At 50.5% G+C, this 14,620-nt stretch overlaps 1 protein-coding gene across 1 annotated transcript in view; it reads right to left on the bottom strand.

Moving 5' to 3' along the window:
• Positions 1–14,620, bottom strand: part of LOC142243804 (alanine aminotransferase 2-like) — a 98,960-nt gene that overhangs the window by 72,457 nt on the left and 11,883 nt on the right. The window contains exons 3-5 of the mRNA XM_075316008.1: positions 4,857–4,946; positions 3,420–3,528; positions 3,195–3,328 (exon numbers count right to left, since the gene is read on the bottom strand). Coding sequence (XP_075172123.1) covers positions 3,195–3,328; positions 3,420–3,528; positions 4,857–4,946 — 333 coding nt within the window. The remainder of the gene's footprint in view (positions 1–3,194; positions 3,329–3,419; positions 3,529–4,856; positions 4,947–14,620) is intronic.

Genomic DNA, 14,620 nt, shown 5'->3' with positions numbered 1-14,620 from the left:
TCACCACCACAGAGGCCAAGCTCACCACCACAGAGGCCAAGCTCACCACCACAGAGGCCAGGCTCACCACCACAGAGGCCAAGCTCACCACCACAGAGGCCAAGCTCACCACCACAGAGGCCAAGCTCACCACCACAGAGGCCAAGCTCACCACCACAGAGGCCAAGCTCACCACTACAGAGGCCAAGCTCACCACCACAGAGGCCAAGCTCACCACTACAGAGGCCAAGCTCACCACTACAGAGGCCAAGCTCACCACCACAGAGGCCAAGCTCACCACTACAGAGGCCAAGCTCACCACCACAGAGGCCAAGCTCACCACTCCAGAGGCCAAGCTCACCACCACAGAGGCCAAGCTCACCACCACAGAGGCCAGGCTCACCACTACAGAGGCCAAGCTCACCACTACAGAGGCCAAGCTCACCACCACAGAGGCCAAGCTCACCACTCCAGAGGCCAAGCTCACCACCACAGAGGCCAAGCTCACCACCACAGAGGCCAGGCTCACCACCACAGAGGCCAAGCTCACCACCACAGAGGCCAAGCTCACCACCACAGAGGCCAGGCTCACCACCACAGAGGCCAAGCTCACCACCACAGAGGCCAAGCTCACCACCACAGAGGCCAAGCTCACCACCACAGAGGCCAAGCTCACCACTACAGAGGCCAAGCTCACCACCACAGAGGCCAAGCTCACCACTACAGAGGAGAGAACCTTAGGAAGTTCTGTTTACCAGGTACAGTCTCCAGTCACCTCCAGAGCTGCAGTCACTATTCTGCCATTACATCGTGTTTTATCCTCCAGTCACCTCCAGAGCTGCAGTCACTATTCTGCCATTACATCGTGTTTTATCCTCCAGTCACCTCCAGAGCTGCAGTCACTATTCTGCCATTACATCGTGTCTTATTCTACAGTCACCTCCAGAACTGCACTCACTCTTCTGCCATTACAATGTGTCTTATCCTCCAGTCACCTCCAGAGCTGCACTCACTATTCTGCCATTACGTTGTGTCTTATCCTCCAGAGCTGCGGTCACTATTCTGCTGTTAAATCGTGTCTTATCCTCCAGTCACCTCCAGAGCTGCAGTTACTATTCTGCTGTTACATCGTGTCTTATCCTCCAGAGCTGCAGTCACTATCATGCTGTTACATTGTGTCTTATCCTCCAGTCACCTCCAGAGCTGCAGTCACTATTCTGCTATTACATTGTGTCTAATCCTCCAGCCACCTCCAGAGCTGCAGTAACTATTCTGCTATTACATTATGTCTAATCCTCCAGCCACCTCCAGTTCTGCAGTCACTATTCTGCTGTTATATCATGTTATCCTTCAGAGCTGCAGTTACTATTCTGCCATTATATCGTATCTTATCCTCCAGAGCTGCAGTCACTATTCTACTGTTATATCGTGTCTTATCCTCCAGAACTGCAGTCACTATTTTGCTGTTAAAATGTGTCTTATCCTACAGTCACCTCCAGAGCTGCAGTCACTATTCTGCTGTTATATCGTTTCTTATCCTCCAGAGCTGCAGTCATTATTCTGCTGTTACATTGTGTCTTATTCTACAGTCACCTCCAGAGCAGTGGTCATTATTCTGCTGTTATATCGTTTCTTATCCTCCAGAGCTGCAGTCATTATTCTGCTGTTACATTGTGTCTTATTCTACAGTCACCTCCAGAGCAGTGGTCACTATTCTGCTGTTATATCATGTGTTATCCTTCAGAGCTGCAGTCACTATTCTACCGTTATATCATGTCTTATCCTCCAGAGCTGCAGTCACTATTCTGCCGTTATATCGTGTCTTATCCTCCAGAGCTGCAGTCACTATTCTGCCGTTATATCGTGTCTTATCCTCCAGAGCTGCAGTCACTATTCTACTGTTAAATCGTGTCTTATCCTCCAGTCACCTCCAGAGCTGCATTCACTATTCTGCTGTTATATCATGTGTTATCCTTCAGAGCTGCAGTTACTATTCTGCCATTATATCGTATCTTATCCTCCAGAGCTGCAGTCACTGTTCTGCTGTTACATTGTGTCTTATCCTACAGTCACCTGCAGAGCTGTGGTCACTATTCTGCTGTTATATCGTTTCTTATCCTCCAGAGCTGCAGTCACTATTCTGCTGTTACATTGTGTGTTATCCTACAGTCACCTCCAGAGCTGCAGTCAGTATTCTGCTGTTATATCTTTTCTTATCCTCCAGAGCTGCAGTCACTATTCTGCCGTTATATCATATCTTATCCTCCAGCGCTGCGGTCACTATTCTGCTGTTACATTGTGTGTTATCCTACAGTCACCTCCAGAGCTGCAGTCACTATTCTGCTGTTATATCTTTTCTTATCCTCCATAGCTGCGGTCACTATTCTGCCGTTATATCATATCTTATCCTCCAGAGCTGCAGTCACTGTTCTGCTGTTACATTGTGTCTTATCCTACAGTCACCTGCAGAGCTGTGGTCACTATTCTGCTGTTATATCGTTTCTTATCCTCCAGAGCTGCAGTCACTATTCTGCTGTTACATTGTGTGTTATCCTACAGTCACCTTGAGAGCTGCAGTCAGTATTCTGCTGTTATATCTTTTCTTATCCTCCAGAGCTGCAGTCACTATTCTGCCGTTATATCGTTTCTTATCCTCCAGAGCTGCAGTCACTATTCTGCTGTTACATTGTGTGTTATCCTACAGTCACCTCCAGAGCTGCAGTAAGTATTCTGCTGTTATATCTTTTCTTATCCTCCAGAGCTGCAGTCACTATTCTGCCGTTATATCATATCTTATCCTCCAGCGCTGCGGTCACTATTCTGCTGTTACATTGTGTGTTATCCTACAGTCACCTCCAGAGCTGCAGTCACTATTCTGCTGTTATATCTTTTCTTATCCTCCAGAGCTGCGGTCACTATTCTGCCGTTATATCGTGTCTTATCCTCCAGAGCTGCAGTCACTATTCTGCTGTTATATCTTGTCTTATCCTCCAGAGCTGCGGTCACTCTTCTGCTGTTATATCGTTTCTTATCCTCCAGAGCTGCAGTCACTGTCCTGTTACTTTTCAGCACTGCATTGTGGGAGTTGACGGCTCCTCCCGTCTTTTCGCGGTTCTCACCATACAGGCCGGGCTGCACATTTGCACCCTTGATTTCGCCCCCCTCGGAGCAGAGCGGTGCAGCCCCCCATGAGGAGGTCTGTGCAGGGGACTCACCAGTACGGCCTGTGAGGCTCCGCTGCATACTATGATATTTCGGGGGTCGCTGGGAGCCCCATTATCTCTCCTGGTTACGTAGCTGGCGATCTTCTGTGGCAGGGTCTGAGCGATGTAGTCAGGGTTGTAGCTGCCTGTGGACACAGTCAGATCTGTGAGACTCATGGATCCCACCCTAAGATCTCCGAGATCTCCCTGATCCCTGAGATCTCCTGCCACACTCACCCACAGACCCACTGTCCAGGGTCTTCAGGATGGCCCGGGCTCTGGTCTTGGCGTCTTCTGGGAACTGAGCGCTCTCCAGCAGGTCGGGGTACGTGCACAATGCGGCGACCTGGGGGAACATCCAAGACTGGACATAATGAAAGATCTCTGCTTGTTGTCAATGAATTGGGATTTTTTTCCTCAGAGTCTCAGCCCCAGAACATTACTTATAGACCTTTTGGGCTCCTTACTAAAGACCCAATTTATGGCCGTAAGATCCGTCATCAGCACCACTTGGCGGAGCCAAAATCTGAGACATCAGAGCTGCCACGGCCATAGCCATCACGTGACTGACAGTTCCACCATAGTCAGGGCTAGCTGAAAGCCAAGGCTTGCTCCTAATGATAAGCAGTTGTGTCACCCCAGTGGTCCGGTTGCCACAGTAACATTGCCCTCCTCACAGGGGGTGACGTTATACCTGGAAGCAAGAGAGGGGTCATCCATGTTAGGTTCACCAGCACTCAACACTTCCTAACTCCAGACCAGAAGGGGGAGTTCAAGAACCCGGTTTGAGGAGAGCTTCCCTGTGCATTCTGGCCTGGAGGAGGGGTTAGTACACACACACAGAAGTGAAACTGAAAGGGCAGAACAAGTCAGGAGTAGAGAGGAGGGAGCTGCGCCATAGCTTCCTCAGGGCCGAGAGCAGAGGATTGGACACCGGAGTCCGAGGCTGCATGAGTACTGATGTCACCGCAGCTAAATCCGGAGGGCAATAGACTGCAGGTCTTCTGGCCCACACAGCAGCCTAGTAGAGCCAGGACCCGTGACAAAAGGAACGGCACCAGTAAAGGACTCGCGCTGCCTGCCATACGGGTGAGAACCAGTACCGACACAAGGAAGAGGGCCACAGCGTAGCTTCAAGCCGCAGGACCCACACATCACAGCGCAAGCAGGAAGCCCTACAACCCACCTGGCTAGGTGGATCCCCTCAATTGCTTCCAGGCTGACCGGACCTCCGTTACCTGCTGGACCAGTCTCCCGGGCCTGTATCATCTACTACTGAGTAAAAGGTAAAGGAAACTACACCCCAACGTTAAGTCCCTCCATCATTCGTAAAGACTACTTCTCCTAACAGCCCTGACGCCCAGCTCTACCTGTGGAGAGGCATACCAGCTCAGCTGCATCACCACCAACACCAAGGGAACTGAATAGCAGCGGCGGCACATATCTGGCCGACTACCACAGGTGGCGTCACCACATATCCCATATAAAGATCCCCACTGCCATTTATTAAAACGACACCGCCGGGGTCACGGAACCGGGCCCTGTCGCCGTGACATCCTCCGAGCAGAACAGAGCCGGCCCGGTAAGGAGTAGTGATCTGACCTACCTGGCACCACTTATCCTCCGATGTTTGGCGCTTCAGATAACACTGTATGCTGGACAAAACATACTGACCTGCCTGAAGAAGGTGCGCGGCCGGTGACCCATCATCTGCATGTCCCCATAGCAGCAGGAGGTGATCCTGGGGAACGGTTTGTGGATCCCCTGCAGAGAATGATGGGAGTTATACAGGGCAAAATATGGAAACCAACAAAAAATTATTACAGGTCAAGCAAGACACATCCTCCATCCCAGACACCCAGCCCTCGAGAACCGACGTGAGAGAAACGGTCCCCAACCTGATCCAGAATCCTGGATTACAGAGGAGATCTAGTGTCTTACATTCCTGAGGAGATCCAGTATCTTAAATTCCTGAGGAGATACTGTATCTCCTCAAGAATATATAATACTGGATCTCCACCACAATATAAGATACTGGTTCATCTCCAACATACAGGATTCTGGATCCCCTCAGGAAAATAAGATTCTGGATCCTTTCAGGGATATAACATACTGAATCTCCTCAATAATATAAGATTCTTGATTTCCTCAGGAATATACAATACTGGATCTCCTCAGGAACAACAAGATTCTGGATCTCCTCAGGAATAAAAGATTCTGGATCTCCTCGGGAATACAAGATTCTGGATCTCCTCAAGAATACAAGATTCTGGATCTCCTCAGGAATATAAGATACTGTATCTCCTCAGGAATATAAAATACTGGATCTCCACCACAATATAAGATACTGGATCATCTTCAACATTCAGGATTCTGGATCCCCTCAGGAAAATAAGATTCTGGATCCTTTCAGGGATATAACATACTGAATCTCCTCAATAATATAAGATTCTTGATTTCCTCAGGAATATACAATACTGGATCTCCTCAGGAATACAAGATTCTGGATCTCCTCAGTAATACAAGATACTGTATCTCCTCAGGAATATAAGATACTGTATCTTGTATTCCTAAGGGGATCCAGAATCTTATATTGTGGTGATGATCCAGTATCTTTAAATGTTATAGAGATCCAGTATTTGAGAGTGTGGGAGACCCAGTATCCTATATTTTGTCTGGAGATCTAGCATCTTATATTACATAGTTACATAGGATCCAAAAATACTGTGGCCAATCATGTTCGACCTTTCTCCTCAATTCCACATTCTTTATCACTGGATTAATTATTACCCACAATGCCATGTGTTGTGGGAAGCCTCCAGTTTTCCTATCATTTCTGTTATAGTACACTCATATGTAAATGTTTGTGCACCCCTATTAATGTTAACCTTTTTTCTTTATAACAATTTGGGTTTTTGCTATTTCAGTTTCATATATCTAATAACTGATGGACTGAGGAATATTTCTGGATTGAAATGAGGTTTATTTTACTAACAGAAAATGTGCAATCCGCATTTAAACAAGATTTGACCGATGCAAAAGTATGGGCACCTCAACATAAAAGTAACATTAATATTTTGTAGATCCTCCTTTTGCAGAAATCACAGCCTCTAGTCGCTTCCTGTAGCTTTTAATGAGTTCCTGGATGAAGGTAGATTTGACCATTCCTGTTTACAAAACAATTCCAGTTCAGTTAAGCTTGATGGTCGCCGAGCATGGACAGCCGCTTCACATCATCCCACAGATTTTCAATGATATTCAGGTCTGGGGACTGGAAGACCCTGGTGGACCTATCTAGGCAGAAAAGACCCTGGTGGACCTATCTAACCGGAAAAAACCCTGGTGGACCTATCTAACCGGAAAAGACCCTGGTGGACCTAACTAAGCGGAAAAGATCCTGGTGGACCTATCTAAGCGGAAGAGACCCTGGTGGACCTATCTAAGCGGAAAAGACCCTGGTGGACCTGTCTAAGTGGAAAAGACCCTGGTGGACCTGTCTAAGCGGAAAAGACCCTGGTGGACCTATCTAAGTGGAAAAGACCCTGGTGGACCTATCTAAGTGGAAAAGACCCTGGTGGACCTATCTAGGAGGAGAAGACCCTGGTGGACCTGTCTAAGCAAAAAAAGAGCTTGAAAGACCTATATAAGCAGTAAAGACCCTGGTGGACCCATCTAGGCAGAAAAGACCGTGGTGGACCTGTCTAGGGTGCACAAGATCAATATTCCTACAGAGCATTCATCTTTGGCAGCAGGATATTCTTCTGGTCAGCAGGGTATTCTCTTGAACCTTGCAGATAAGGGCATCCCCCTGAATTTTGGCAGCAAGTTTCCCCCAAACCTTGGCATCAGGGACATCTCCCTGAACCCTGGAAACAGGATGTCCCCTTGAACCTTGGCAGCAGGGTATCCCCATGAACCTTGGCAGCAGGGTATCCCCATAAACCTTGGAGATAAGGGCATCCGCCTGAATTTTTGCAGCAAGTTTCCCCCAAACCTTGGCATCAGGGACGTCCCCCTGAACCCTGGAAAAAGGGTGTCCACTTGAAACTTGGAAGCAGGAGCATCCCACCAAATCTTCGAGGCAGGGGCGTCACCCTCAAACCTTGGCAGTATGGGTGTTCCCCCAAATCTTGAACACCTCAAACTCAGGATCAGGGCACACAGTGGAAACGACCACCCTCTTTTGCAAAATATGTACAGTTCAATCCCTCCCGATGCTGGTACAGATTTGGATTGCCCAGGGAGATCCCTGGAATGCCGATGACCTGATAGGATGGGTGGAGAGGTACCAGGTGGTAGAGAGTTCCCTGGGGAAGCCATAGGACTTACCATTTCCCTACTGGTGGGCTCAACTGGGGACTGACACCCAAAAGAAGGGTACTAGAGCCACCAAAGAACTGGAAACACTCAGTGTTCTGTGTTTGGAGGAAGCAGTTCCTCCACCTTGATGCTCTGGTTGTACAGAGTGGAACCTCAAGCCTTAGTGAAACGCCCGCGCCGGGGCTTGCAGGGCTCGCACGGTCACCGGGCCGGTGGTATTCGGGGTCAGGCTGTGAGTGGCCCGACCCTGCTTCCGTGACCCCCGGCGGGTTTCAATAAAAGGAAAGTCCGACCATCAGTCCGGTGTTACAGGGGGGATGGAAGGAGGGTAATGGGGTTCCTGGGGAGCTTGCCATCGCTCTCCCCCAGGAAACGGTACAGGACAGGGACGGGGGATGCTTGCAGCACCACCCGTGGTCTGCGGCCAGGTGTTCAGCCGCCGCTGCGCGGTCTCTCTCCGGGGCAGGTGTTACGGGCAGCCGGATCGAATCGCTCCCCACGGGTGGAGCGGGGTGGCCCCGGGAGGTTTATGAGACCCAGGGCAACAGTCATCAGGGACACCGGGGGCACAGTGCGGCGGTATTACTCACAGCAGTCATGGTCTGCGGTTCCAGTTGTTCTTTATTTAAAGTCCGTTTGACATCGCACCCGGGTGCTGGTCCTCGCCACCTGTAGCCTTTGGTCGGTCCCGGGCAGGTAGGAGGAAGGGTGTTCTGGGGGTCTCTCCCTTTCGGTGCGTTAGTGCCGTCCCCGTGGCATAGAGCATCTTGGGAACTCGCCGCCTCTCTGTCTCTCTCATCCCCGATAGCGGACCTAACACCAACCGCCACCGGGTACAACTTTCTCCAGGGATCCCCAGTCCTCAGCTCCATTCCCCTCCTCTAGGTGTTATCAGCCCTGGTCTCGTGGCATCTCCTCAGCAGGAGCTGTCCTGTGTAAGTCTGCACTCTGCTGCAGCCTCTGACATTCTGACCAACTTTCTGTGTGTTCTGCACTAAACTCACTCCTATTCAGGCCCCTCCCCTTGGTTGTCATGGAGACCTGCCTGAGTCCAGCCACCTGCTTATTAATGAGACAGGATGAGTCATGGACTCAAAACTTCATGCTGCAAAAGCTATTAACTCCTTCCTGCCAGTGTGATGTGAGTGTGTGTTGTGGGGACTCTTCTTCCTCCTGCCCGGGAAAAAATGGGGTAACATTTAATACCATGTAACGACCCGTTTACAGGGGCGTTACATTAGCATGTGGAGAACCTGAGTTCATGTTCTCTTTGTTTCCTTTTCTGCTGCTAAGGCTGTTAGGTTTATGAAGGTAATAAATTGAAAGTCATTTCTGTCTCTCCCTCGAGCTGCAGCGGAGTGAGTGGATCTACCACAGGCGACGGGATCTCTCAGATAGAGATGATCTGTCCTGGCGGATCTCCATGGGGTCTGGTTCTGCGATTCAGAGCAGGTTTTGAAGACCCTCTGGGATGTGACACATGGGAATCAGCGGTGGAGAGGACAAGACCCGATTATCAAACACTTTACAGAAGGCAGACAGAAGGATGGTAGATAGTGTGTAAGGTACACTCGTTTACAAAGGCCCGATAGGTCTTAATGTCTATGTCAAAATCTGGAGAACTTGGCGAATGTGGAGATATAGCCCAAGCAGAAAGTCCCGGGTGAATATTAGGCTGTGGCCGGTGTTGAGGAACCGGTGGTGAAAGTGCACGAGTCTGAGGCAAAGTGTCCATAGAAGCAGAAGGATCCTACACCGCGCGGACAAGCTCATGTTGGCTCTCAGCAAGTTGGACCAGCAGTCCAGACAAATGCTCTGTATCTAATGGCAAAGGGGCTGTAGCCGCTGCACCTTCTCAATCCACGGTGTTAGGATTCTGTTATTGGTTACCTGCTGAGGTGGATCTACAAAGCTGCAGGTCTGGGGGCACACACAGACCCCGGGCAGTGGTGCATCAGGCAGGAAGGCACGTGGGGAGTGAGGACGTGGTACTCTAGAGACCACAGGAGGACAGATGTACATACAGCATCGTGGAGTGAATGGTAGGAACAAAGTCCAATGTAGTCTGTGAGTTCTTGTGTTTGGAGGACAATAAAAGGAGTTGGTGTCCGGCAGGCAGCTGACAGGGCCGAATGTGGGCAGAAACCCCGAGGTCGGGCAGGATGAGAGTGTCGCGGGCGGGGAGGGAGCCGTCGCTGCTGCGCTCTCGCTGGCGCTCGGGTCCGGCGCTGCTGCGGTGGCTGCTCGTTGGCTCGAGCGGTGGGCCGGATCCGGGGACTCGAGTGGCGCTCCTCGCCCGTGAGTGAAAGGGGTAGTTTGGTTTGGGGATTTGGTCCGTGACGCCACCCACGGTTTGTAGTGAGGTTGGGGCACCACCGCTGCTATTGACGGGGATCCCGGGAGCGATGGCAGGGAGCAGCTGTGATGTTTTTCTCCCCTCCGTGGGTAGGGGGTCGGTGGTCCCGGGGCCCGGTGAGGTGTGACGGGGAGGCAGGGTCGGCAAGGTGCAGGGTCGCTTGGACTGCGCAGCGCTGTGCCGGTTGGCACGGTAGTACGCACTCAGGCACAAATGGATGCAAAGTCTCTGGTAAACCAAACGGCTGGATGGACGGGTCCCGCAGCCGGCTGCTGTGGCTTCTCCTGGACGGTTGGTGTTGGCTGCCTTTCCCTGCACCTTTTGTGTGTGTTCGGTCCCGATGGCTTCCCACCGGTAACCCGCTCCCCATCGTGGATATGTGCCGGAGGAGCCCTTTTGCCCGCAGGCTCTGGCCCTGGGATCTCTAGCTGTGGCGGTAGCTGTATTTCCCTTTTGCTGTTTGGACGGTTGCCTTCAATCGGGTCTTGGCTGCTAGGAAACCCCTGGGGTTCCGGTCACTAACGGATTTGACCTGTTTAACAGCGACTCCAAGCCTGGTCGGGGTCTGCAGGCCCTGTCGGTTTGTGCTGGCTTCACTTCACTCCCCGGTTTGGTACCGGCGGGCCACCGCCCAACCCCGGTCCTACGGTTCCGCGTCGATCTGCCTCTCCTGCAGACGGCCACCACCGTCTGCCAACCTTGCTCTCGGTGCCTGGGCCACTTACCCGGACACGGTCAGTTTGCTCCTCTACAACCACTTCCCTAACTGATCTGACTTCCTTTTCCCGCCTCCAGGACTGTGAACTCCTCAGTGGGTGGGGCCAACCGCCTGGCTCCACCCCACCTGATGTGGACATCAGCCCCTGGAGGGAGGCAACAAGGATTTGTGTCTGGCTGATGTGCCTATCTCGGGGTGGGGGGTGTTGTGTTGTAGTACCTGTGACGACCTGGCTAGTCCAGGGCGCCACAAGAGCACCGAAAGCCCAGAGGACAAAGCTCCCCAAAATACGACTGAGACTGTGTGTCTTAGAGGGTCTTACCTGGGCCTAAGGAGATGACCTCACCGAGACTCGCCGGCCAATGCAAAGTCTAACGAGGGGCACAACATATTGTAGAGGAGATTCAGTATCCTATATTGTGAAGAAGAATTTATTCGGGCTAGGAGGTGCTGCTCGTCTAATGATATCGCATTCCAAATCATACAAATCATTAAAAAACAGATTTCTATGCCGTGGATATTCTGATAAAACCATTTCCAAAGCCAAAACTAGGGCAGATTTAAAGAACCGAGATCAATATCTAGAAAACAAAAAACCCTTCAATTTCTTCTGATAGAAATCCCATTGTGTTCTCTACTAAGTTCAGTACCGACTATTATATGATTGTCAACATTATAAGAAACTTTCTTCCCATCTTATATACAGATAATACCATTAAAACCATTCTTGATAATGGAGTAAGATTCGTGCCAAAGCTGCCACTATTTCCCCAAGCGATCACATCACTCGCACCAGATCAGATTCTTGCAATTGGCTTTCTGTAGTAGGCTCATACAAACGTGGCCAGAAAGTTTGCGGCCTGTGCAAATACCGTATTTTTCGGACCATAAGACGCACTTTTTTCCCCTCAAATGTTGGGGGAAAGTGGGGGGTGCGTCTTATGGTCTGAATGTAGAGCTGCGGGGAATGAGGGTTGTCACGAACAGCCGGGGGGGGGGTCACTCAGAAATTCCCTGTGCTGGCCACCAATGTCACGATCGGGGGGTGATAAGCAGGAGTCACGCCCCTCCTTTATACCTCCCGACAGACAGAGCACGTGACACGCTCTCTAGCGCCCCTCTTATAGTCAGGCCAAATATGGAATTGCCCGACAAAAAGCAAGGAGGCCGCTATTCTACTTATGCCGATTATTGAAGGGTTCCCGGTGAGAGTAAGGTATATATTCCCCCGACCTCCGCGGACGGAATATATAAAAACCTCTCCGAATCTCACTGGCTGCCCCACAATGATCCTTGGCACAACTCGCTGCCACCAACCGATTTACGGTAACTATTAGCCGAACACACAGACGTGGGATTCAAGATCGAGATAATAGAACAGCCCAAGATTAATTATATAATTTAATCGGCCTAAACCACACTAGAAACTACAATATATACAATAGAGGATCTACAGAATATATACATAGATGAGTCAGAGTACAGTTACAGATAGAGCATGCTTTACAAACAGGCATACAGTTCAAGCAGTTACCTTGTGCGTCTGGCCACAGGGGGGCGCTGTTAGACCAGGTTTCCAGGACTCCCTCACAGGTCTTTCCAGACTCAGACCCCCGAGCAAAGAACAAGCTAAAATGTCCGAACTGTGGTTATCAATCTGGTCAAAACCCTGTCCCCTCCTACCTTAGTGACCTCAGAGGGAACACTGCTCCACCCCTGGCTGGAGTCAGGGTAATATCCAAAAAGGGGATATTGGCCATAACTTTGCCTGGGAACGTCGTAGGCGGACGCCAATGCTCTCATTGTGACAGTTATGAATTTAGCTGCAGAACGAGAGGACTCATGGCTTGTCTGCTAGTTCCCCACTGGACGATATCACGCCTGGGGTACTTCCCAAGGTCCCATTTCCCTATAAAATATGGGCTAGCACCGTCCGCTTGCAGGGAAATCACTTTTATGCTTGCCGTATTTATAGGAAATATGGCTTACGAGGTATTAACCATATTTTACCGGAGTCGTTCTGTCTAGTGGCTTCCATAGCCTTGTAATGAGATATAAACTCCTGTTACAGGGTCACGGCAGGGGGTCATCCTGTGTCCATTGTGCACAGCTCATCTAATCTCCATATCACAGGAGATGGCCCTTGGATGTGTTGCTGGGATGTGACACCTTCCCAGATGTTGGACATCTGAGAAGAAGAGGGGAGGGGGGATGTCCTGTCAGGAGTGACTGGGTCATAATTTATCATCATCTCTGGATTTACCTCACAAGGGTGCTGCGGTGGAGCGGGTCATCGGGGGCACAGGCAGGCTTTAGCCGCCTGCTGTGACCACGTGGACCCGCTCATTTAATATGCACGCCCATCATCCCGCCCATCATCTCTCAGTGCTGACAGGTGGGCGGGATGATGGGCGAGGGATAAACAGCCGGCCCACATGATCACCCCTGGCAACTACAGCCTGGAGTGATCATGTGCGGCTGTATTCACTGCCCCCCGTGCATCATCATCAGCGCAGGGTGCTGTGAATCAGTACACTCATCTGTCACCGTTCCCCTGCAGTACCGCGATCTCCTCCTGGCTGCCGGCGGCCGTGAGTGGAGCCGTCCCCGTTCCCCTGCAGCATTGCGATGTCCTCCTGTCTGTGTCGGCGGCGCACAGCGATGACGTCATCGCGGTGCGAACGTGTCCACACACAGCCGCCGGCAGCCAGGGGGACATCGCAATGCTGCAGGGAAACGGGGACGGCTCCACTCAGTGGCCGCCGGCAGCCAGGAGGAGATTGTGGTACTGCAGGGGAACAGAGATGGCTCCACTCAGCGGCCGCCGGCAGCCAGGAGGACATCGCAATGCTGCAGGGGAACGGGGACGGCTCCACTCAGCGGCCGCCGGCAGCCAGGAAGAGATCGTGGTACTGCAGGGGAACAGAGACGGCTCCACTCAGCGGCGCTGCTGCTGACACAGACGGGAGGAGGAGCGATGCTGCAGGGAGTGAGGTAAGGTGAGTATGAACAGTTTTTTTTTTATCTGCCACAGGATGCGGGCCGTATACCAGCATGGGGGGGTATAGCAGGATAGGGGTATATTATGAGTAAGGATGGGGGTATATTATGAGCAGGATGGGGGTATATGAGCAGGATGGGGGTATATGAGCATGATGGGGGTATATGAGCAGGATGGGGGTATATGAGCAGGATGGGGGTATATGAGCAGGATGGGGGTATATGAGCAGGATGGGGGTATATGAGCAGGATGGGGGTATATGAGCAGGATGGGGGTATATGAGCAGGTTGGGGGTATATGAGCAGGTTGGGGGTATATAGCAGGATGGGGGTATATACTGTATATACAAGGCAGGATGATCATTACAAGGATGGGGTATCTTAATAGAGAATTTGGGGATATTACCCCATAACAGTGTCAGCAGCAGATCCTCGCCCCATAACAGTGTGTCATGACTCCATTTTTTGCTTAAAATTTTATTTTCCTGCTCTAAAACCAGGGTGCGTCTTATGGTCCGGTGCGTCTTATAGTCCGAAAAATACGGTATATGCCCAATGTGAAAAAAGTAACTTCCAGTGTTACAAAAAAAGAATATAACATCAATTATTTTATTAATTGTGCAACTACTCACGTGATTTCTGTCATCACATGTAGTTCATGTAATGTTCAATATGTGGGCAGCACAGGGCGCAGCTTGAGACGTAGGATTTCTGAGCATTTGTATGATGCTGGAAACAGAGGCAGCAGGAGTCCATCAGCTGCACCCCAACATTTTATCTCCATTCATGGAGGTGATACAGATAGTTGCAGGGTCAATGCTATAGAAAAAATTGTATTACCACACCGAGGTGGGGCTATAGCAAAGATCAGGCACAAAAGGGAAGCACAATGGATTTTCTTGTTGGAGACTAGAGCGCCTCTGGGCATGAATTTGAGAGACAAACTCAAAAACATATATTAAAGTGTATATATAACAAATTTAAAAATTAATATTTCTTCTATAGTAAATGGTAGATAGTTTTGTGAATTATTGTCTCTATTTC

This window comes from Anomaloglossus baeobatrachus, chromosome 6 (genome assembly GCF_048569485.1).
Source record: "Anomaloglossus baeobatrachus isolate aAnoBae1 chromosome 6, aAnoBae1.hap1, whole genome shotgun sequence".
NCBI classification, from domain to species: Eukaryota; Metazoa; Chordata; class Amphibia; order Anura; family Aromobatidae; genus Anomaloglossus; species Anomaloglossus baeobatrachus.
Note: the sequence above shows the minus strand (reverse complement) of the source record. Positions and strands in the feature narration are given on the sequence as shown.